General features: G+C 37.0%; 1 protein-coding gene across 9 annotated transcripts in view; it reads right to left on the bottom strand.

Moving 5' to 3' along the window:
- The window catches only part of palld (palladin, cytoskeletal associated protein), an 80233-nt gene that overhangs the window by 39572 nt on the left and 15217 nt on the right, over nt 1-25444 (bottom strand). For 6 of the 9 annotated variants that reach the window (XM_079639151.1, XM_079639156.1, XM_079639158.1 and 3 more), the window contains exons 3-7: nt 6793-6968; nt 4103-4169; nt 2541-2658; nt 2165-2233; nt 899-1040 (exon numbers count right to left, since the gene is read on the bottom strand). In XM_079639151.1, the coding sequence (XP_079495277.1) occupies nt 899-1040; nt 2165-2233; nt 2541-2658; nt 4103-4169; nt 6793-6968 (572 nt within the window). Of the gene's footprint in view, nt 1-898; nt 1041-2164; nt 2234-2540; nt 2659-4102; nt 4170-6792; nt 6969-15273; nt 15441-25444 lie in introns of those variants that run through there. The other 3 variants (XM_079639162.1, XM_079639161.1, XM_079639160.1) reach the window with 2 other exon arrangements.

Here is a 25444-nt window from a genome sequence, read left to right as displayed (position 1 = left end):
TAAACCAAACACAGTTCCTAAAATAGTTTAGTTACTCTAAAAATAACAATTCTGTCAACATTTATTTGTTTTGTTCCAAAACCCAGATGACTGACTTTATTCCCTGGAACACAAAAAGAGGGAATTTCGCTTCCCTGATAGCAGAAGTTTAAACATTGGAAATAAAAACATGGCTTGAATCACTCACTATCTGTGCATTCTTAAGAACCACCAACTCATAAAATACTGCATTTCATCTGCTTGCTCTGAGGCACAAGTAATTTATTATGTACGAAAAAGGGCTACAGTGGCCTCCCCAGTTGCTTCCAGAATCCAGTTTCCCAGGAAGTGACCGTTTTTTCCCCTTTTGAACACATGGGATGGAAACAGTGCGTTATGCGCAATGTTTTATGTAATATACCAAATTTTTGCAAAAGTTAAATTCACAACTTTAATTGCAACATAGCGACTGGCTGCCGCCTCTGTACATACACTAGTAGGGCAGTGAGCGAAAATGGGACACTTATTATCGTGCTTTACCAGCGGAGACAATGCAGTACCTATACAGGCGAAGCAGCAGAAGAGGTCTAAGGCCAGAAGACAGACAGACAATGACAAATAATGTGCATAAACATCGGTACAGCATTCACAAAAATGAAAAGAATGAATGACAGAGAAAATACTGAGTAGTGATGCCCAAGTTACTTCTTTTTTGGTTGGATATAGACTGTTCTCTAATACTCACCAGTTTCAATGTAATTTACATAAGAGATCATTCTGATCTATGTCGATTGATGGCAGTCAGCGTCTAACACCATTGTGGTATCGGTTTTTAGAGTACAAAAAGAATAGCGATACTAACAATAGCTAAGAACTACTGAATGTCCCTTTAAATGGTTGCCTGAGTTGTTCCTCTTACTCTTTTGCAGGATGCGGAAGTCAGGGGAGTCCTGGATCTCCCGGCCCTCTCGAAACCACTGGACCCGCAGAGGAAGACTACCTCTCACCCGGCACTCCAGGACCACCACCTGACCTTCAGATGCCTGCGCGTCCTGCAACATCTACAGAACAAGAGAAACACAGCTAAACACTGGAAACACAGACTGAGAGGTAAACACGGGGAAAGAGGACAGACAGATGAATGGAAAAACTGAAGTGACAGATGAAAAGGTGTAAAACCACTAATTCTGCTCTTTCTTCAGCACCTCTTTCATTCCCATGTACTGTACACACTCTTTCAGGCTGAAGACATAACAGACATAGAGGTAAGAAGCTTTCAGCAACCCATAAAAGTAAAATAGGCGAGTAGTTTGTTATACATGTGTGTGAGAGTTGCTTTCTGTTTGTTGTGTGTTCACTCACTTTGAAGCTTTGTGTTTGTGTGTGTAGCATGCTTGTGGTTACACACTGTAAAAAAATATTTTCATGATTTATCATCACAGCTTTTTATCTTTTGTCAAATCAACTTCGATAACCTATGTGTGAAGATAACATACTATTTTGAGTTTCTGTTTATTAAACCATTCTTCTTCATTGTATTAACTCAAATATTTAATTACAACAAACTCAAAATTTTAAGGCAACAAGGTAACGTGCTTTTTTAAGTTGAACCAACATTTTTTTTTTTTTACAGTGCACGTGACGTGTTATAGGTTTATTTAAAGGTCAAGTCAAGAAGTATGTCAATGTAATCCAGCCGTTTCATTTGTGTGCCTGTTTGTTTAGGACTGTGATGATGATTCAAAACTACTGTATGTATTATAAAAAGGCACATCCTCTCATCAGGAAGATTAAAGTCTCTCGGAATAAAGATGGAGTGGGATGATGGGGGTCTAAAAAAACTAACTTTTATCTTTAAGGAGGTGGAAAATTATTTTGCACATTGAGAAAACAAAGCATTTGGCATTGCAGTCTGAAGCTCTGCCTAGACCTGCACAGAGCACTGAATCACATGAGTCACAAATAACACACACACACACACACACACACACACACACACACACACACACACACACACACACACACACACACACACACACACACACACACACACACACACACACGCTTCCATGATGTTTTTGGAAAATGTTTAAATGCAGGAAGTTTTCTGTGATGGTTTATGGTTTTAGAAAACTCCACATAAAACATGAAAACGCAACGTGTGTGTGTGTGTGTGTGTCATTACCTTAGTGAAGCTAGGGGGCGCTTTGACAAGAGCATCATTGGCATAAAGTGAGGAAACTGGACTCTGGACCTGAGGGAGAGAGAGAGACAATAAGTGTGGTTATGATGGATCTTTCCAGAGTGTGAGTTTTTTATAAGTCCATCTGCTGTTGTCATTCCTAATGTGTCTTCCATATATATTTGTGCATGTGCATTTCTCTGTCATTGCAGTAGATATCATTCAGTGAAAGTTTCCATAGAAGTTAGCTAAATCTGACAAATCTGCCGTGATGACTTTTAATGCCCCCGACAACCTCCGTAGACGCTTGTTAACAACCATTTTTTCAAGACACATAAAAGCTTAGAAAAATGAAAGTGTGTGTGTGTGTATTTCTTACTCTCTGTGGTGTAGCAGAAAGAGGTTGGACTAGCGTGGAGCGGTGAGGTTGGCTCTCTGAGCTCTTTGGTGATGGTGTGTGAATCGTCAAGGAAACTGAGCTAGTTTTCTTCTGTGCCCTGAGAGAACATATCAGCAACACTAAAACAAACCTCATTTAGACCTGAGAGAACATATCAGCAACAAAGTCATAATTTAAAAAAAAACATTTAGATATAAAGTAAAGGACATCTCTCACATCTTGCAATATTCATGCTTTGAGTCATCCTGGCTGAAAGTTGAAGACATTTTCTAAAGCCATGACAAGTGAATCAATCTTTTTGCTCCATCACAGTCTATTAAAATTTCTTCACATAAAGTTACAGGTCATTTATATGTGACCCAGTTAAAGAGGTACCGGAATTTCGGGGCAAAAATACCCAAACAGCTGGGTTGTATTTGCCTCCGAATAGGTCAGTGATCAGAATTTGTTCCAGTGTTAGTCAGGGTTATTATTATAGGTAACTAAAACTAAAACCATAAAAAGATTTTAGTTACTTGGAATAAAATAACTATAATAAAAATCAAATATAAATAACTTAAGAAACATTTCTCATTTTCTTTGAGCTTAACTTGATACTAAATACTGATTTACTAAAATAACTAAACCGACAACTGAATACAAACTATACAGACATAGTCCAAAAACTACTAAAAAAATGACAAAAACACAACAGAAGTTTAAAACTTGAACTAAAATGAATACAAAAGTGGAAAAATCAAATCAAAATATTACCGTAATAAAAACTATAATAGGATTCTTAAATAATACTGGTGCTGGTGAATAGATGTCAACTATGAGAATGATATCCTATTTGAACACATCTAATGCTGTATCCACATCTAATCAGCCTTTACAGGTTCATTTAAAGTCTAACAGTGTTTGTCTGACTTTCGGAACATTAGGTTTCCAACAGCGCATACCGGACGGTATATATAGAATGTAAAATGTAAGCTAAGAAAAGTTAACAGAATAATTGCTCTCTAACACGCACCAACTTACACACACAGTGAAGTAATATCCACTCCACATTGTATGACTTTTCACTATGCAGTTTGCACCTTATAAATGACTTTGGAACCAATGAGAGGGAAATCCCAAATGGCTGTGATGATGTCAGAGGGAACCAGAGCCAAGCGTTTAATAATTTGTGTAAACAGAAGGGGAAGACGGAGAGGCCAGCAGAGGCAAGAGAGGACAGGAAGAGAAACGAGCGGATGAGTTCAGAGGTGACTGGAGAGAGTTCAAGCAATGTCACGAAGAAATAAGGTTAGACAACACGATTCCTAAATTCTTGATTGATGGATTATTGGCAGTTTAACAGCCTTGGCTATTATTTAAGGTCAGTTTAAACCCAAAGAACCTACCATGTTCTTCGCGGTGGAGTAATATGAACCTGTATGTCACTGGGTGAATTAGGGGCTATTAGATAATACATAGTCAGGGACAGTAAAGCTGTCAGCCGAGGTCTGAGTCAAAGGGTTGAAGGTCATGCAAGGAAGAACATGCTGAAACACACATACTGTGGCATGGCTCCAGACCTAGACTTCGACACGGATCCTTCGCCTTCTGAGTCTGAGGAGGTAACACCTTTATAGAGAGAAATACAATAAGTAATAAAAAAAAAAGGTATTGCAATTCCTGGTCTGAAACATGTTCGGCTGCAGGCTGCCTTCATTTTACTGAATGATATTAATCCTCAATCTGACTTGTGATGCAGCCTGAAATCAAACCAAACCATGTTCTAGCCAGAGGATAACTGGTTTCTCCCAAGGTTTTCTTCTCTATTTCTGTCACCAATGGAGTTTGGTTTCCTTGCCACTGTCGCCTCTTAGTTGAGGACACTTAGGGCCAGATTTAATAAACGGCAAATTAACGTCTGGTTTAAGACATGCTTTTTTGGGCATTAAATGCTGCTGCAAATACCAGTACATTGACTAGTGCAAACCTTAGTAAATCACCTTGCATTTTTCATTTAAATATTCTCCAATAAATGTTGCATCTGAAATGTAAACTCTTACAAATGCACATGCAATCAGGTCAGCCGCAAAAATAACCCTGTCCACGCCTTTTCAGCGCTCATTTTTCACCGTGTGTCTTTGGCAAATCCTGAAAGTAGTTTTTTAACGCCAAAAAGAGGGTAACTGTTAGTAAATCTGGCTCTAAATATTCAGCAATATTATTGATTTGACCGCACTGACACTATCAGATGAGAACTGAACTGCGCTGGATGATGACATCACTGTTTTCTGCAGACCTTCTTTATAGCTGAATTGACCCTTCGCAGGGAGCTTGATCGACAGGTGATCTGACCAATCATTCTTCGCCATCCGCTATTTAGTCGGACAAAGCAGTCAGGAGAGTTAGTGGATTAACATGGGAGGATTTGAACTTGAAAAACGGAGTGTACTGACGCCTTTCTGCGGTTAAAACAACATTCCTTCTTATGTTCATTCATGTTTATTAGATACTATAAATTAACTAGAAGGAAGAGATGATCGGTTCACGAGCAGCTTTAACTGATGCTCTACAGCGATCTGTCAGGCACATTAAAGAGCCACAAAACAGTTATTGTTTAAATTTCTTTTAAAAAATGACCAAATTTGAAAGGTGAGACTTTGTTTAATACGTTTAATATCAAAAGTAACCGAAAAGTAACCTGGTCTGTCCTGTCCTGTCAGTGTGTTGTCAGTGTGTGTGAGAGCGGCGTAGCTTGTCGGGCATAGCGACAGTAACTAAGGGGGGCAGGTCTTTGCGAACGGTCAATTTATCTCATTAGATAATTGATGAAAATTATTGAACTAAACTAAAGCAACATAGAACTGATCTGATTTCAGCTGAATAATGACACTATTGTCTTTTTAGAGATGCTTTACAGCAGAATTGAATTTTGTTTGCATCATTGAATAATTTTCCGGTTATCACTGTAAAGCTGCTTTGAAACAATCGTATTGTATAAAGCACAATATAAATAAAAGAGACTTGACTTGACTACTGTTAAAGTACCGAGTACCTCAGCGAATTTGTGTTGGCAAAATACAGTAATTTCAATAAGAATCCATGAGAACGGGAGTTTCGTGTAAGGGTGAAAAAGTTCCCCACGCAGATTTTGCTCGTGTTTGAGTTGGTCACGTGAATTAACAGCGTTGACCAACAGAAAACTGCTTGTTTTGAAAGTGACTTCTGTGTGACCTGTAAATTCTTAATGGTTTATTGGCCTTCAAAGACAAACAGCCTAACAGCCTTGGGTATTATTTATGGTCAGTTCATACCCAAACAACCTGCTGTGTGCTTTGGGTGGAGTAATATGAACTTTTATGTCACTGGGTGAATTAGGGGCTATTAGATAATACACAGTCAGGGCCGGTTAACCTATCAGCTGAGGTCTGAGGTCAAAGGGTTAAAGGCCATGTGAGGACAAACATGCACACATGCTGTGGCATGGCTCCAGACCTAGATTTGAACACAGAAGCACCTTTAAAGTGTCCACGCAATTTCCCCAAAGTTTTGCTAAGGTGATCGCACCATAATACTAATAAACATAATTTAACATGTAAAATATAATTACTTTGTGGTATAGTAAGTAATTATTTATGTTTTCATTTTAATGAAATTGTATGAATGTGAAATGTGGGCAATTATTCAAATACAAATTTTTCAGTACAAAATAAAAAATTGTGTTTAGACTATCAGGCATTATATCTTGAATTAAAACCTGTTAACAAATTGAACCATAAACTTCATTATTAAAAGGATAGTTCACCCAAATATGAAAATTCTCTCATCATTTACTCACCCTCAAGTTGTTCGGAACCTGCATGAATTTCTCTAGCTGAGTTTCCTGTATAAACACAAAATAATATATTTTGAAGAATGTTGGAAACCAAACAGTTAATGGGCCCCATTGACTTCCATAGTATTTCTGTCCCACACTATAGAAGTCAATGGGGTCCATCAACTGTTTGGTTACCAACATTCTTCAAAATATCTTCTTTTGTGTTCAACAGAAGAGAGAAATTCACACATGTTTGGAACAACATGAGGGTAAGTAAATGATGACAGAACTATGCCTTTAAAATATCGTTAGTCTTATGCTTATAACATAAAAAAGAAAAGAAGAATTTCAAGTAAATGTATATTTTTTAAAGTATTTTTGCATAATTATTTTATTACTGATCAATAAAACAATTTGACGGCGTAGATGGGAGCTCACCTTCAATATAAACCTCTGCAGAGGTGTTGTCTGCTCCCAGTGCGTTGGAAGCTACGCAGGTGTACCTGCCGGTGTCGTCTTCAAATGCTTCGGTTATCACCAGAGTGTGCAGGTCACCATCACGACAGATCTGAATATCAGGGCAGTGGTGCAGCTCCCGCCCCTCACAAAACCACCTGTGCAATTAAAACAGAGAGAACAGCATGTCAGTCAAAGGGTGTAGCCAATTACAGAGCTATAATATTGCCTAATTAAATCCGATTAAGCTCTGGCCAAAGCAATCATTGATTTCTCTCTCAAATAATACAAACACTGAAAAAAATGGAAACTGTGACCTATTAATCCAACAATCAAATCTGTAACGGTACTAAGTAGCATGGTTATACTGGAGGTCTTTTGTAAGAGTGTGATTTATGTGTGAGAAATTGGCTAGATAAATGTAGATGAACATCTGAGGTAATGTTTACAGTAAATCCACTGTCTGCTTATTATGCTGCAATCAATTTTCTCTTACAGTCTGCGTTTGTGTGTGTGTGTGTGTGTGTGTGTGTGTGTGTTTCTGGTATCACTAATCCCCGCCAATGCTCTCATCTCAGGGTGAGTCAGCTCTAAAGAGACTGAGAACAGATTTCCCTGATTAGAAAGATATTTCCCAACTCATCAACACTGAACCAGATGATTCGCACTTTCATCAAAACCTAAAGTATCCATGAAATCAAAATGGAACATGGTTTTTTTTAAGGAAAATTGCATTATGAATGATTTATTTATTTATCTGTGCATATCATTAAAAAAAAATCTCTTTTCTACTCTGATGATGTGTTTTTGGTGCGAGGAAAATTCAATGATCCAATCAATTCCTGCCCTGCGCTCGGATATACGTCACAATAGGGAAGAAAAGACTATCGCTACTTCCTATTCATGCCGACTTTAAGTACGGTGTTGGCAGTCAAACTGTAAAGGGATTGTGTATGTCTTTAAGGTGAAGTATGGAATGTTCAAAAATGTATGTTAAGTATGTAATTGCTGTGCTACAAATTGCACCAAAAACAATTAGATTGTTTTCAAACAGGTTTTCAGCTGCCATTAGTTGGCCAAACAGATACCACTGCCCTCAACTCATGTCATTAGCTAAGCTCGTGTTGCCGTGTCAGACGGATGCTAAAAGAGTTCAGATAGTGTCACATTATATACACTTTTCATGAAGATCAGACTAAAAATGGCACATTCTGATAGGTAGCATATATTTATTGTTTTCATTCCTCACCGCCGCCATATGTCTTCTTTTTTAAATGGAAGAACACATTATTTGCAAACGCATTTTCAAAAAATGTTTTGGTTTGGGCCAGTACTGCATTAACAATAAAAAGGGGTAGGGGGCAGAAGAGATATGCTAAGCAAGGTATGATAATAAAATAAATGATTATAATTTTTTTCCCCATATTAAACATTTCTGATCTGTGCTTTTAATATTATAAAGGTAATGCTTAAAATTAATGTAAATCACTGAGCAGATTCTCTAAAATAGCTGAATGTAAATCAGAGTGTCTGACAGGTTTTGCTGCTTAGTCATGATATTGTCTGATTCTCAGACAGGGAGGAATGTTTAGATTGATGTGTGTGCACAACTGCAATATGACACATCAAACACTCACACAACTAAAGCGGGGACACCGCACTTCATCGTGACGCAAGGGTCTGGGAATCATAAAGTCTATACAGGGAAAGTCCTTTACTCAACACACACACACACACACACCAAATGCAATTTCTGTTTCTATAAATCAGTTATTTGAGATAATGAGTCAGTGTGTGTTCTAAGGCCCTGAGGCATGAATATGAAGACTAGTATACCTGTCTCGAGCATCTGTGAGTGTATGTTACGGGAAGCACTGACACACACACACACACACACACACACACACACACACACACACACACACACACACACACACACACAACACACAAACACACACACACACACACACACACACACACACACACACACACACACACACACACACACACACACACACACACACACACACATACACTGTGCAATTCTTTCAAGTTTTCTTTGTACTTCAAGTGTCTCAGACCACTTTTATACATTCATCTAACCTATAACACTCCACACACACACACACGCTTTAATGTGTCTAAAGTCGTCTGGAATGAGTCCTGGTTTAGGCGCACAGCTGTTCATTCAGCTCGTCTCCGGATCTTAAAATACTCTGGGACATCATTAAGACTTCTATAAAGAATCCCAAAATTCCGGAGCCTGCTGAGTCTGTTTCATTCCATCCTGGCAGTCGAAGGCTTTATCCATTTTCTGATTCATTCTCATTACCAAATCAAGTTCTGCTCAGATCTGCTTCTTTTTGTCTCTGCATTTGAAATCAGATCCCTAAACATGGCTTCTTTCTCCCAAGGCTATAAAAATGAAGGATGTCTGTAACATTACAACTGAAATGTCTATTCTGTGTGCTTTTGTGCAAACTGTTGGAGTCACTTTTAAACACCTTTGTGAATCCTGGAAAGATTCCAAGACATTCCAAGGTTTGGCGGCTCTGTTTCACACCCCTCTGCCGTTCATGGCTCGGACGACAGCATGCAATCTATCACACGTGCTCTTTGACTTGTCAGTACACACCGAAAGAACAGACGAGCCAAGCGAGCATGTAAACACATTATATTATATCCAATGATTAAAATTGTATCCACTATGTTTAGAACTGATGGTTGATGATTGAGTTAATGCCATCGGATAAAACACATTCAGGCAATGTTCAGTTCTCTATATTCATATTCTGTCTGTCTATATCCACCTCTTTGCAGGCTCATGCAAGCCTAATACACTCATTTATCTCAGAGAGAGAGATTTTATGATGCCAGGACAGGTGTGTGTCTGATTCACCACAGCTTTAAACTAGCTGCACTCAAGGAGGAGTTTTCCCCTTAAGGATTATTGGTGGTCTAGATTCAATTCCAAAACCCCAAAACACTTAATAAAATGAATTAAAGTCTTAGAAAATTGATGGCAGAAGATCATGTCTAAGGCTGGTGATTACATGTTGTCTAGAAAGTATGTCTAACACCTACAGGTTTCAATCAATTATATAATAATTATATTGAAGGAACGAGCATAGTAAAGATGAATTTGGTCCACTAGACATTCTACTAACTTTATTTTGCAACTTACACGTCACTAACTCTCATTAGAGTATTAGTAGACTGTCTGCTTAAAATCTGCTAAGACTTTTTTTTTGATGCTCCCCAACATTCTACTGACTATGTAACTTTGCAAGTCAACTTATTCTACTAACCTGAACCTTAACAGTCTACTACAGTCTACTTATACTCTGAGTTAGTTGTCATGTAGTTGCAAAGTTACTTATAGTTAGCAGAATGTCTAAAGTGGGCCAACAAAATAAAGTGTAACCTAAAAAAAGGTTTTTAAAATGTTGAACAGAAATGGCACTTTCACTAAAAAACCTTCCACTCTAACGTTTTTAAGCGTTTTCCAAAAGTTTCTCATCCACACCGAAATGGCAGGCACTATAGCGGTATAAACATACATATCTAGTTCAATATTCGTCACATGACTAAACATGCATCATCGTTTTCAAATATCTCAGCTACAACGCTAAAACGACGTTTTAAAATGTATCCACTTGGGAAAGCGTTTTCAAAAAGCTCCATTTGCGAAGGACAAAAACGTCGTCTGAGTGTGGACAGAAGGCCAAAACGGAGAGAAAAATATGCGTTTTCAAATTAACACGTAAAGTGTGGACAAGGCCTAAGATAAACTGCTGGTGTTTTTCCTCATCTTTAAGTGGCTCTGGATAAAAGTGGATCAAATGTAAACGTAAATGAATGTGTCCCATGTGTTACGGGAGTAGGGCTTATGACAGGACACAAGAGTGAACAGAGGCTCGGGTCATCTACGTCCAACAGCTGGAATATGTCACATAGATCACAGAGACAAGGAGACATGTTGTGTTTGTTATGTGGTGAAATCAGTCTACTCACATTCTAAGACATTCTGCTTGTGAGACATCACTGTCATTGAGGTCAGGAGGAAGCAGAGTGAAATGTGCATTAGCTTGAGTCTGTGTGATCACATTCAGATGGAGGAGCTTCTAATTGCTCGAAAAAAGCAGCATGTCCATGTGGTTCAGATCCCGTGTGAAGGCAAAACGTGTTTGTCTGCTTTACCACAACTACGGCAAAATTAAGCCCAGATATGGCATCAAGGGCATCTGTCGTCTTCACCCCTTCCTCTCACAGTCTGCAGTTATTCCCTCATTTGTCTTCATTATTAATTCTGTCCTGTCTTTTCTCAAGTTACCACCCTGTAAGGATATTTCAAGAACTAAGGCTGGCTGTGACACTTTTAATGAACTGTAGTGAACTTTTAATAACTTTAAATCAAACCAACATGCATTGGCCTACACTGAAAAAAGAAGTTGGGTTCATCCCCATTCGCCCTCTTCCCAGCTGCATGGGATATGAATAATTATTATGATTGCATTGTTTGACCATTTACCTATTTAAGATTTTGTTTAAATTAAGTACCTAAAGTTCAATAATTTAGAAAGGATAAATTTAGTTTCAGTTGTTACAATTCAGTGACGGCAGCTCAACATTTTAAGTTCAGTCAAGATATTTATTTAAAATTACAGGCAAATAAAACACCACAGTTTTACAGAAACAAATCCAGGCTATCTTTCAGACAAAGACGGACTGAATTGCCTTGTGCATGGATGCTAAATCTGCCTCAAAGACATCCAATTCAATTTCTTACACCATCTCTTGGAAGCTTGTGCACCCCTGGACAGCAAACCATACTCTTTTCACCCAAATATGTTCTGAAATAAAAGCCATTGCTCGGCTACTTCATTGTATCTGTGTCTACATCCCAACCACAACTCACAGACACTCTGGAGAAGCAGCTCATGAGCCGTCGGCCTCGTGCCCTACAGGGAATTCTCCCCGTCATCATACGTAAAAGAGCAAAAGGAATGACAAATGTGCCATATTTATTCAACTTTTTTTAGGATCTAGCACTATGCTTTTAGGATACTGTGTTTAATTATAAGATATTTAAAAAAAATGTCTTTAGACCTTGTTGTTTTTGAATGCAAAAACATGTCTCATAAGGTAATGAGACCCACTGAAGCAGTTAGACCAGCTTAGTACTGTCCTGCTGTCATCAACTGTTACAAAACAGACTAATCACAATGAACCATTAACTAACTGAGGAACAGTTTCAGAAAAAAACATCCACGGGGTAAAACGCAGCTCGTCACGGTAATGGAACTAAACAAACAATGTGTTTGCCATAAACACCTGAACGTGTAACACAAGACATCCTGTTTAGGGATCCTAGTTTAGTTTTCCACTGGATTCTGCTGCATGCTTTACACTAATTAGATGTGGGTGGATTGGGTTTAACGGCTTACAGGCAGTGCTGGAGCTTGCTATGTTGGTATGTGTGTGCAAGTGAGAAACCCTGTTAGTTTCAATCTCCAGAAGTTGGAAAAAGCCTGCATCAAACAAGCTGCAAAGAGGAAATGCCCCAAAGCGGTTTGTTTATTTATTTATGTTAAATATACACTGTTGCAATTAATGTACATTTTTCTCATCAAACATTAATATATGCCCATGCTGAATTCACAAAGCATTATGGGTGGTGGAAGTATTGGTAATAGAAGGTATGCACATTTTGCTAGCCATAATACCCACTAACCAGACGAAATGAACAATCATTAAGGTAATTACTGAACCATATAAACCAATTTAGCAGTGTCCATCATAGCCAAACACTGTGTGTGTCTGTGAGAGAGAACGAGAGGGAATGGTACAAACTCTCTTTCCGCCTCTTGTGGTTTGGCCATGACGTGGCCAGTGTAACAGAGCCTCCCTATTTAAACTTTCCATCTACAACAGCAAATAACAACAAGTCACAGAGTATGTGTGTGCGGATACTGGCCTCATTCTCACATGAGTAAGACACACACTTCACTGTCAAATCCACTATCCTGCCAAGTAACAGGTAATTTCATCTCTCGCACTGTCAATGTTGTCCCCATTCTCACACTTTCACTACCATCCAACAACAGTCAGAGAAATCGAAATCGAAATTTCAAGCATCCACGGGCATAGAGAAACACTGGATGCAAATAAGAAAACGCCACTCACTGCTTCCATGGATAATTATAAGCCACCTTCAAAACCAGAGCATATTGATCTTCTGGCAAGAGTCAAACAAGTTAAAAACACAAGAGCACAGACCAAGGGAGAGTTTGATGGTCAGCGTTAAACACTACTGAGGCTTTCAATGAAACCAGTGCTGGTCTTATTCTGAAAAGTAGGAGCTTTTTGACAAGAAACATTTGGTTTGCACTACAAAAATACATTTATAGCAGCGTAGACAGTACAGAAGCAGCAACATAAAGGCATTTGTACATAAATTACAATTAGAGAAAGTTATAAAGTTGATGTTTCAAATATGAAATTATAAATCTAAATAAAATATATAATTATTCTGAAAAAAAGTCACTGATCCACACTTAAAAAAATACATTTATAGCAGCATACACAGCTGGAGGGATCTACAGAGGCAACACAAAAATATTTATCTATACACTATTGCAATGTTATGACATTTATATGACTCTTTCAATATGAAAGTGTGACTATAGAAACATGATGAATGAAAAATATGTATACTGTCACAGTTTTGGTTTCGTTTTCTATCAGTCTGTTTAACCGCCCGTTTGGTGGTTTATCTCTGTAAAGCCGCTTTGAAACAATCTACATTGTTAAAAGCGCTATATAAATAAAGATTACTTGACTAGACTTTGCCTGCGTTCCCTTGTTCTCCTTTTCCCGCCATTATCAGTTGCCATGGATATTCATTTAATCATCATCACAGCTATCAAGTTAATTACCGTCTGTATAGTCCTCTCACCTTCACTCATACTGTGTTGGCCGTATGTGTAATTATATTGGTCTCTTTCTGTATAATATCCCCCATATGTACTTAATATTGAATGGTGCAGGATACATCTATTTGTCCTTTTCTTCTTTCTGTCTTTCTTTTTTGCTTGCTCTCTTTTCATGCATGAAGACCTGAAATAATCTGATTTGGCTTCCCTTGAACTTGGCATATCAAGAGAACTGAAATTCATCCTGATCTGTTAGTGTATCTGTTGGAGGTGTTTTGAAAGAATATGCTTCATGTCACTGACATCTCAGAAACACAGGAAAAATTCTGGAGCCAGAATGAAACACTGAGCAGCTTTGGGAGACAGACTGAGAGGGTGAGGGTGGGCTTGGGGTCACCGGGAGACTGGGATGTCTGATGCGGTGGAAGACCAACAGTTAAAGTTTAAAAAGGTAAGACAATTACAGCAACTTTTAGAACAACCTTATCATGATAGATTATAGTGTGTGCATGCCTGTAATCCGATCTGAAGTTCATGACAAATGCTACAGTAATTCTCTGAGCGCAATCAGTGGAGTCATTTTGCGCCTGGTTACAATTGACCTCACAGGTCACATGCTTAAGGTCAGAGGCCAGGAAGGGAACACAGGGAAGAAGATAGGAATGGAGAGAAGACCGCAAGAGATGCCCCAAATAGAAATACTGATAGATGCATCTGCAGCAGCTGAATTATAAGGTTCTTGTAAACACACACACGCACACACACACACACACACACACACACACACACACACACACACCATGGCAGAAACCCACCATCCACATGACATTTACCAGCCTGTATCAGGAGAAAACTGCACACTCACACTGTTTTATAAACAGTATGAAAGTTGATCACAGAAGCTGCATCTGAAGTGACATTTATACCAGAAAAAGCTACATTTACAATTATGATTATAATTTTTTTAATGAAATATTGTGAAATATTTTTTATGAAATATTTATTTATTATTGTAAATATATATTTTTTTCTAATATTTCAAATATAAAATTATGAGACAAAAATTATTAATAAAACCAATTGCGAAGAACATTTAATATTTAATCTGTCATGACAACGATGGGCCTCCATTTACACAGAAGCAAACATCAACCATATACTATAAAATGATTTTTTGCAATGCTCAGCACATTATGTTGCATTTGTTAACACATGTAGTTTAGAAATAACTTAACAAATCACCTTTATCTTTTCTGATAAATGTGCCATAGTCATTAAGTAAAACAATCTCAGATAAACACATCATAGATAATCGAGAGTATCCAGATAAACAGATCTGTAACACTTGTTTACTTAACATTTAAAATAACTCAATTATTTTAACTTCAAATATAAATGCTTGGTATTAATTTAATAAAATAAAACCTTTTCTACAAATTGCTTTTAATTGTAGTTTTTTTTTAAGATATAAGGTAAAGGATAACTAATAAAAGCAAATTTTCAGAGTTCAAAGTTCAGTTAAACTTACCAGAGCTCTATGCTTATCTTGCTTCTTAAAATATATCCAGAAATGATGATTAAACATGCAGATTTTAGACAGCGAGAAGTGCTCACACACTCCCTTTAAATGCCTACACAAGCCTGAGAGTTCAATCACTCACACATGTACACACTCTCTGCCACACTGGGTAGAGCTGTGACTGAAGCACACATACGGCTGAAGAGAGAGAGAAAAGGGAGGGAGCTCGAGAGAGACACGCTGTAACTGTGAATAAAGATTCAATAGCACACTAAACCTTTGGCATACGTCCAGTCCACTCATTATTTCTCTCTTATTCATTCTCTCTTTTGCAAATCGTTTCAATCTCTAACGTCGACTTCACCCTTGCATCTCCTCAAATTAACATTCCCATGTCACAGGGACTTTTTGACTTTGGTCTGCCATTTGAATTGGTCTTGAATTGAATTCAAGATTTCCTAGAAATTGAGAAACAACTCAGATTTGAGTATATAGCTTGCAGAGGTGAATGGAGGACATCTCTAAAAGGAAAAGTAACATAGTTGGTTTCACTGACCAAATTGACATGTCCCTGATCTATAATAAAGAATATGTATAGAAAACAGTGTTACATGCACATTCTTTTTTAATTAAACTCCAAATTATGCCATTAATACAATTATACCATTAATTCAAAAATTATATTTACATTCTTCACAGCTATACTGGAATATTCCTGTGTGCATGAAAACAGCATATTCTAAATAAACTAAGACATACATTCTTTTCCTGCTATTCTCCTCTGGTAATACTTGACTTGCTCGCTCTTGCCATTTATTGCAATATATATATTACATATATGTATATTACATATATATATATATATATATATACATACATACATAAAATGTAATTAATTCATATAATTCACTGCATGAATTCTCATTCATATCCTAGCAATAAGGGCGACTTCTTCGCTTCAGTAATGTGTGTTTCTTGACTTTTAACAACTGTCTCTAACACAACCAGAATAACCTTGTAGTGTACATATATAAAATAACCTATAAAAAAGGCTATGTACTCTACCATGCAAAAGTTTGGGGTCTGTAAGAGTTTTGTTTTTTGAAAGAAATTAATACTTTTATTTAACAAGGATACTCAAAATGGACAGTAAACACAAAAACATTGCACTGTACGTCAAATAAATTCTGTACTTTATATTAATCAGAGAATGCTGAAAAAAAATCTGCCACAGTGCACAGATATGAATACATTTTCTGTTTTATTATATTAATATTCTGTCTTTATTATTATATTTTATTTTTATTTTTAGTGTTTGCATGACCCAAAAATTTGATTAAAGAAGTATTTGAGGCCCATTGTATCCTGGGTATTATTCTAGAACTCTATTGAGCGAAGACAATAGCCAAAAACAGAAAAACAATTTCTTGCTGCTTCAGCTCTGCCGTTGCCCATGCCAACATGTCCAGGTCACAGTCCAACGGGCACCTTACCAACATTCCCTCGCTGACACATTAACACGATCAAACGGGTTGCATTTTTTAACGGTCGGCAAACAGTGCATAATAATATGAATATGAAAAAGAAATATATATGCAAGAAATCGTAATATTAATTCATTCATAAACCAGATTTTATGATTCTGAACAGAATCTACGAAAAATCCTTTTTCAAATATTTATTGTGTCGTTTAGTTGGGCTGTATTAAGCATTTCAATAATCTTCAGGACAAAAATAGAACTCCAAGTCTTGGTTAGAAGAGCCCACTTAGCATTGATCTAAAAACAGAGCTAACGGCACCTGGTCTCAGTCAAACAGATGGCATTCACCTGTTTCATCAATGCATTCTGGGACAGTGAGAGACAAGATACAGAAGCAAACGGGCTGTCTTATCACTGATCTTTTTTTTTTTTTGGAACTGGCACAGGCATGTTTTATTTGCACAATAACACAATTGTGTTGTATACAGTACAGTTAATCCTTTATTTGGGGTGAGGTTAGACGTGTTGTGGCATATTGAGATTGTAACTTTTCGCAGACCTTCATGGTTAGTTAGTGACTCTCAGTCTTTCAGTCCATAAACAGGTGGAACACTTGGGTGGGGTATTTATGGAGCTCAGAAAGTACACATACCCTCAGAAACACACACAACAAGAGACAAACACTCATATGTGCATTCAGGCATTTTTAAACCAGCACACAGTGTGATGCACAAACACATCCACATCCACACCTTTTTATATTTAAAAAAAACGCTAGCATTAAGTGTGATTGCATGACTACTTTCTCCGTTACTAACACTACTGCCAGATTTGCATGTACACACTCTGAGTCCCACACCTCAACAGTGCCTCTCTGTGTTTATTTATCTGACCAATGAGGTGCTCATGCTACACAACCATTCCTTTAGAAACAGGACAAAGTGACAACACAATTTATTACATTTGATTATTTTAGGTAAATTCAATTATTTATACTTTTACCTCAGAGTAAAGATATAAAACGTCAATTGTAAGATGTTTCAAATAAATAAAGCTTGCTGTGAGATATTTACACTGCAAAGGCGGCACAAAAGCAGCATATAGTGTATCCAAAAAGTGGTGATGCTTATTGGACGAGTTGTTTTCTCTGTAATTAATCTCCCATTGTTACCAGTTTAACCCATTCAGGCCAATTTCCGGATTGGTTGCAGGCATTATCATGTTGACAGGTCAATCAACTGGCTTCAGCCTTCCTTTATTTACAAAAAATAAAAGTTTTATAGGTGACCATACTGAAACATTTGAAAATGATGTTGAAACCTATTTTTACTAAGACCAACCAATAATGTAAAGATGCCTTATGAATACCGGTACATACAAATCTATAAACAATTTATTTTTCAGAACAACTAATAACAACACCCAAAAATTATAATAATAATAATATTTATAAATAATTTTTCATCTGCACTTCTCTTTCCGCCTGACTCTCATCCTTCTGTTCAAAAAGTCTTCCAAAGGTCATCTCAGAATCATCTCAAAATTTCCAATTACCATGACAACCTTTACATTTCTCCAAAGAAAAGAAAACACAAAGTAAAACAAACTCTAGTCCTCTCCGGACGCACTAAGATGCTGAATAGTACAAGTTAAGCAAACAACACTTTAACAATTGCACTCTAAATAAACAAACCATTAATCTGACAAACAAATCTAAACACAAGGATTAATGATGACTATCATCTATTCAGTGAAGTTAATGATGGTGAAATACATACACAACGTTGAGAAAGATTGCGTTCAAAGACCAGCACTGAAGCTCAGATGAAATTGACGAAAGGTTTCTCTGGATTTTGAGCTGGTAAAAAGGTTCCTTTGTGTTTCTGTTTGAGTTTACACAGAAGATATACATAGTGTATTTTACAGTTCCCTCCCAATTCTCTTGTCTCTGGTGTGTCGTCAACCTGTATTAATGTGTTGGACATGTAGTTGGACCAAAAAGTAATCTTTCATACAGTATTATTGTGTGTGTTTGGGGTTGAAATATGGGCTTCAGTTGTTGGTAAATCAAAAGCTCAAGAAAACAATAAAACTAGATCAACTGCAGAAACACAGTCAAAAACTCTCACTGACATCTGCCTCAAATACACATTCATTTCATTTGGCTTTTGAAATTGCTAAGGTTTCCAACACACACAAATAAATCAATGTATGCCCAAAGGCACGAATGAGCTACAAAGTTGACATGCTCCTCATTTTACAGTACAATGTACAAATCATACATATCCAAATCTGATGGAGGTATTCTGTTAAACAGACCCATTCAAGGACAGATACACACACCCACAGAACTGATGTCATCTCTCATGCAGGAAGCCTTTTCTGGTTTTGTTTTGCATCTTTTTGCTCCTGGACATCTGTTGAACTGTATCTGTTAAACGGAGATTTCCAGAACATTCTCTAACAATAGCCTAATGTGTGTCTTTACATTAAAATATGTAACATTTAAGTCGTTAAGGTCACACTGCAAGATATGAAGTCATACTGCGATATATAAAGTGAGATATAAAGTCATAGTGAAAAATATATGGTTACACTGCAAGATAGTCACACTGTGAGATATAAGGTCACACTGTGAGATATAAAGTCACATTTCAAGATATACTAAAGTCACATTGCGATATGTAAAGTGAGATATATAGTCATACTGAAAAATAGATAGAGATATAAAATCACACTGCAATATATATATATATATAGCCTGGTCCTACCAGACTCTCGTACATTTAATTTGTACAGAGAGTCTGGCCTCTCTCCATTGACAAGCGTTAACTTCCTTGAAGGCAGGTACTCTGTTGAAGTTTAAAACTATTGGATCTATGAGCCACTTTGGATCTTCCATAACCAATCGTTAATGTTTGGTCGTGACGAAACTTCAACTCAAACTAGCGCACGACCTCAACGTCATTGTTCTCAGCCACTCCCTCTGTTTTCTGATTGGACCGGTTAAAAAGTGACCGGAGAAAACCCACGAATATACCACAAACCCAGACACAGTACTGAAGGAAAATTAAAATTGAGCGGAAGTACGTAAGAGGGCGGAGCCAGGCTAAGTCACATATACCCTAGTGAAAAAACCTATACCAAAATGTATTTAAAATACATTTATTTAATACTAAGTATACTACAAATCCATAACATATTTACTGACATATCACTTGTGACTTACTGGTATAAATATTATAATTAAAATTTATTTGGAGTAAGTCTTTATTGCATAATGCATATTTCGAAATATTAGGCCTAAAATGTGTTTTAATATCACTATTAGTAAGGTTAGTATGATCACTGTAAAATCGCACTGCAATATATAAAGGCACATTGCGAGAAATAAAGTCACACTGCGATATACAGTATAAAGTCACACTGCGATATAGTCACACTGCTGTGAGATATAAAGTCACTATATCTCGTAGTGTGACTATATTTTGCACAGTGACTTTATATATCGCAGTGTGACTTTATACAGTATATCGCAGTCTGACTTCATTCCTCAAAGTGTGACTATCTTGCACAAAGGCCCACTACGAGATATAAAGTCACACTATGAGATATAAAGTCACACTGCGATATATGAAGTCCCGCTCCGGCATATAAAGTCACAATTCGAGATATAAGGTCGCACTGAGAGATAAAGTCTCAATTATTAAAAACAATTGGCTCCTTAAAATGTCAAAAGTAAATGTATGGCCAGTCATAATGCTCTTCTCTATAATTTCTATCTTCTGTCATCATTCTCATAATCACACTCATCTTAATGTAATTTAAAACATTTATGATTTTCTGTCTTGCAGAACACAAAAGAAGATTTTCTGAAGAAAGTTTCAACTATAAATATATATTCTCTAGTCTAGTTAGTATATATATGGAATATTCTTTTGTGGTCCACATTTCCTAATTTTTGTGTGAACTGTCCCTTTAAATTAAAACAGGGTTCTGTCCCTCAGACAAATTGGGTTTAAAGCTAAGTTCAAGGTTTGTGTTGGACGTGTCTCGTAAACTGCTAAAACCATCAGTGATATTCACCAGCATACGCAGCACTCCACATCTAAATCAACTTTATATTTGATGGCTTTGCTTCAAAAGACGCACTAAGGTTTATATTAGATCACATATCATACTTTAAAAACAGCTCAGTTTCATGAATGAGCAAAAGTACAATCATCTACAGTTACACTATTAAACATGACACCATTCAATGTGAAACGGAAAAATTTTCACATTGATAAATGCCAAAATACATTAATCTTCATGTACACACTCCATGACTTCAGCCGTCATAATCGGACCACCGCCAATACAGACTCCTTCTGCCCTTTCACGTGCAACCGTGGCCTACATTTGACTCCAGTAAGTTCCTGCACAGTGAGCGAAGCCATTATATAAGTGAATGATTCAGCTTACCCCGACCTCTGCCTCCCTCAATGCAGACGTTTATAGAGTCGGTAATATCACAGGGGTCAGTTTAACAGGCGAAACTAAATGCTCAGAGACACAACTCCCTAAGATTGTGACATCATCACCAGAACTCCGGCGCCTCACGGTCGAACCCCGCAGAACCCGAAGAGATGGACAGAGATGAGAAAGAAGACTGAGAGAGGAACAAGACAGAGGGGAGGAATTATGAGCAGCGCGGAAAGAATTTTCTTGAAGGGACAGTTAAAACAAGAAAGAGACAGATGGGGATGTGATAAGAGAGTGTGATAAAGAGGAAACATGAGGAAAGAAAGACAAATGAATGATGTGATATGGTACAGGGATTTATATAAAGAGAGAATGAGAGTGAGAGAAATGACCTGATGTGTTAGACAGATCTGTGTATTTTGACAGTTTAATAGAGAGATTGTAATGCTGTCACAATCTGCATGGGTAACATATTCTGTTAGAATATTTCTGCATGAGCTGGAAACATGAGCTCCTCAATATACACATTCCTTAACCAATGACCCCCAGATATGATGATTCCCTTGAACGACCCTCTAAAATAAAAAGGCAGCTCTATATTTTAATGTATTAAGATCCACAAATAAATACATATTTATGAGTCAGACAACCCCCGTTGCAAATCAGGTTTATCGGCAAAATGTACAGCCTTTCAGCTGCAATGAACAAATCAAACAAAAGTCATTGAAATATTTCAAGTGGTTTCCCCAAATTTAACTGAAAATTTTACTTTTAATGACTTCTGCTGTCTCAAAATTATTCAACCCCTTCATGGCAAGCATCTTTAGTACTTAGTAGAGCACCCTTTTGCTGTTATGACCTCCTGCTAACAAGATGTATAACCAAACCTTCGGTTCAGTGACATTCTTGGGTTTGCGTTCTGCAACTGCTTTCTTCAAACTTCTTCAGTTTTTCTATGGGGTTCAAGTCAGGTGACTGTGATGCCACTGTAGAATCTTCCAGGACTTCCTCTGCAACCATACCAAGCCTTGGTGGAATTTGAGGTATGCTTGGGATCATTGTCCTGTAGGAAGGTCAAATAACACCCAAGCTTCAGCTTCCTCACTGACGGCATGACGTTTTCTCCTAGAATTTCCTGATACTTCAATGAATCCATCTTGCCTTCCACACGCTGCAGGTTTCCAGTGCCAGAGGATGCAAAGCAGACCCAGAGCATCACCGAGCCACCAACATGCTTAACTGTAGACAGAGTGTTCATTTCAACATTTGCTTCATTCTTCTTCCTCCAGACATACCGCTGATCCATAGGGCCGAAAAGTTTGTTTTATTTCATCGCTCCGCAGAACAGAATCCCAAAACCTCTGTGGCTTATTTATATGATTTTGAGCAAATTGGAGCCGACTTTTCTTGTGCTTTTGGGTCAGTAGTGGTGTACGTCTTGGAGTTCTGGCATTCGTTTAGTACGTGCCTTACTGTGCAAGCTGAAACCTCAGTGTCTGTTCCCACCAAGTCTTGCTTCAGGTCTTTTGCAGCCACTCTAGTGTTTTTCTGAACCTGCCTTCTCAGAAATCAGGTAGCAGCCGTTGATAGCTTTCTTTTTCTGCCCTGTCCAGGTAGTGTAACCACTGTTCCTATGACTTTAAACTTACAAACTATGCCTCCAAAGGTTTCTCTAGGAACATTTAGTGCCTTCGCTATCTTTTTGTATCCCTTTCCTTGTTTGTGAAGGGCGATTATATCTTCTCTTAACTTTTTGGACCATTATTTTGAGATATTTCAAGTGTTCTAGCTCAAGCACACCTAGTGCAAATAATTAAGCCATTGATTAGGTGTATTACATCTGTTATGCAGATTTTTGCTGTTGTGAGGGATTCTATTCAGGAGGTTGAATATTTTTGAGAATGCAGAAGTCATAAAAGTTTAATTTTCAGTTCAATTTGGGGAAACCACTTGAAACATTGGCTGTGTTGAGCTATTTTAATTACTTTTTGTTTGATTTGTTCATTGCAAACAGCTGAAAGTCTGTAAATTTAGCAAATAAACCTGATTTGCAATGGGGGTTGAATCATTTAGATTACAACTGTATAAATTACAGAAATATTATGAAGACAGAATGTAGTCAGACTATAACTATATGTATATTATGAAATAACATAAGGATATAATATAAATATGTACACTCCTGTTAAAAAGTTTGGGACCAATAAGATATATATATATATATATATATATATATATATATATATATATATATATATATATATATATATATATATATATATATATATATATATATATATATATTATTTTTTTTTAAACAAGTCTCTTATGCTCACCAAGGCTGCATTTATTTGATTAAAAAAAGAAAAAAAAGTCAGTAATATTGTTCAATATTATTACAATTTAAAATATCTGTTTTCTATTTGAATATATTTTTAAATGTTATTTATTTCTGTGATCAAAGCTGAATTTTCGGCATCATTACTCCAGTCTTCAGTGTCACATGATCCTTCAGAAATCATTCTAATATGCTGATTTGCTGCTCAAGAAACATTTACGATCATTACCAATGTTGAAAACATTGATTTTTTTGATGAACAGAAAGTTCAAAAGAACAGCATTTATTTAAAATATAATATGTTGTAACATTCTTCTGTAATACCAGGCGTAAACAGGGTCATTCATTCACAGACATACACACACCCACGTACACTTGCGTGCACCCATGCATACACAAACACGTACACACATACAATAAACCAGTCATAAACACAAACACCTGCTTTTCACACCAACGAATCAGAATGAAATAATCACAATACAATTACACCACAAACCAATGCTAGCATTCAGTCTTCAGATATGAGAGATACTGTATAAGCTACATAATTGATAGCAGGTTAAGGTTCAAAGGCTGTCAGTCTCTTGGCCCAAACACAAGAATTCAGGCACATTCAAAGCTAACAGCCATATCAAACCCTGCATCACGGTACACCCCATGAATCCACCTAACATGCTGCTACTTAAGTGTGTGTGAACGTCTTTATTCCATACATGGCCTGACCTGACATCAGCCAAGATAACGCAGAATATTTTCGGGCGTGTGCACTAGCAAACAGACGTTAGCATGCCAAAGTGACAGAGTCCTTGTTAACACCACCCTGTCCTCAGTGTGTCAGTGTGAGTGTGTCTAAGAAGCAAGCGAGTGTGTGACGTTAGTTGACGTGTGTGCCGTTTCACACAGCTCTGTGAGTATGGGACCTTTGGTGGATTTTTGGTCTTGTTATTGTGACCTTTGACCTCTCCCCACGTCTTTGGCTCATTCACACCAGCAGCATTGCGTTCCTCTCTGCAGCTGCATTTGGATATTTCTCTCTAACTGTCCGTTTTATCGTGACTGCCCTCATGACATCATCAGTGTCATCATTATCCTCCTCCTGTCACTGTTGTAGTGCAGCATTGTGGCTTCAGGACCACAGTTTTTACTCTTATCAGTTCTGCAAACAGGCTGCTGACTTTGTCTATCAGCTTACAGGGCTTTAATTACTCTTCTTATCAACAGGAAACTGTTCTCACAGCACAAAGGAAAAGAAAGGGAGAGTAAAATGTACACTTGATGATAGGGCTGTAAACAATTAATCGCGATTAATCGAATCCAAAATAAACGTTTGTGTTTACATAATATATGTGTGTGTATTGTGTATAATTATTTTGTATACATAAATACGCTAACATGCATGTATTTATTTAAGAAAATTTGTTATTTATATATAAAAGAGTTCTATTTAATATAAATCATATAAAATATATATATGCAGTATATTAATGCAAATATTTCTCAAATATATACATGCATGTGTGTGTATTCATATATACTAAATAATTATACACAATACACACACATATATTATGTAAACACAAACTTTTATTTTGGATTCGATTAATCGCGATTAATCGTTTACAGCCCTACTTGATGATCAGTTAATAACCATTTACCACAATAAAGAGCATCATTAAAATAATATTGTGAGAATGAAACTGCCATATAAACAAGTTTTTAAATATTTATATAATATTTATATTATGATTTAATTAATAGCTCTTCATTAAACTCACGAACGCCCTGCAGTTCCATCACGAAACGCTGACATAATGTAATACTTAATGCACTTCATGTTGTTGATAACACAGAATGTTTTTTTTCCCTGTCTTTTTGTAGTCATATCAATACGGTA

The sequence above is a fragment of the Phoxinus phoxinus genome, assembly GCF_949152265.1.
Source record: "Phoxinus phoxinus genome assembly, chromosome: 16".
NCBI classification, from domain to species: Eukaryota; Metazoa; Chordata; class Actinopteri; order Cypriniformes; family Leuciscidae; genus Phoxinus; species Phoxinus phoxinus.
Note: the sequence above shows the minus strand (reverse complement) of the source record. Positions and strands in the feature narration are given on the sequence as shown.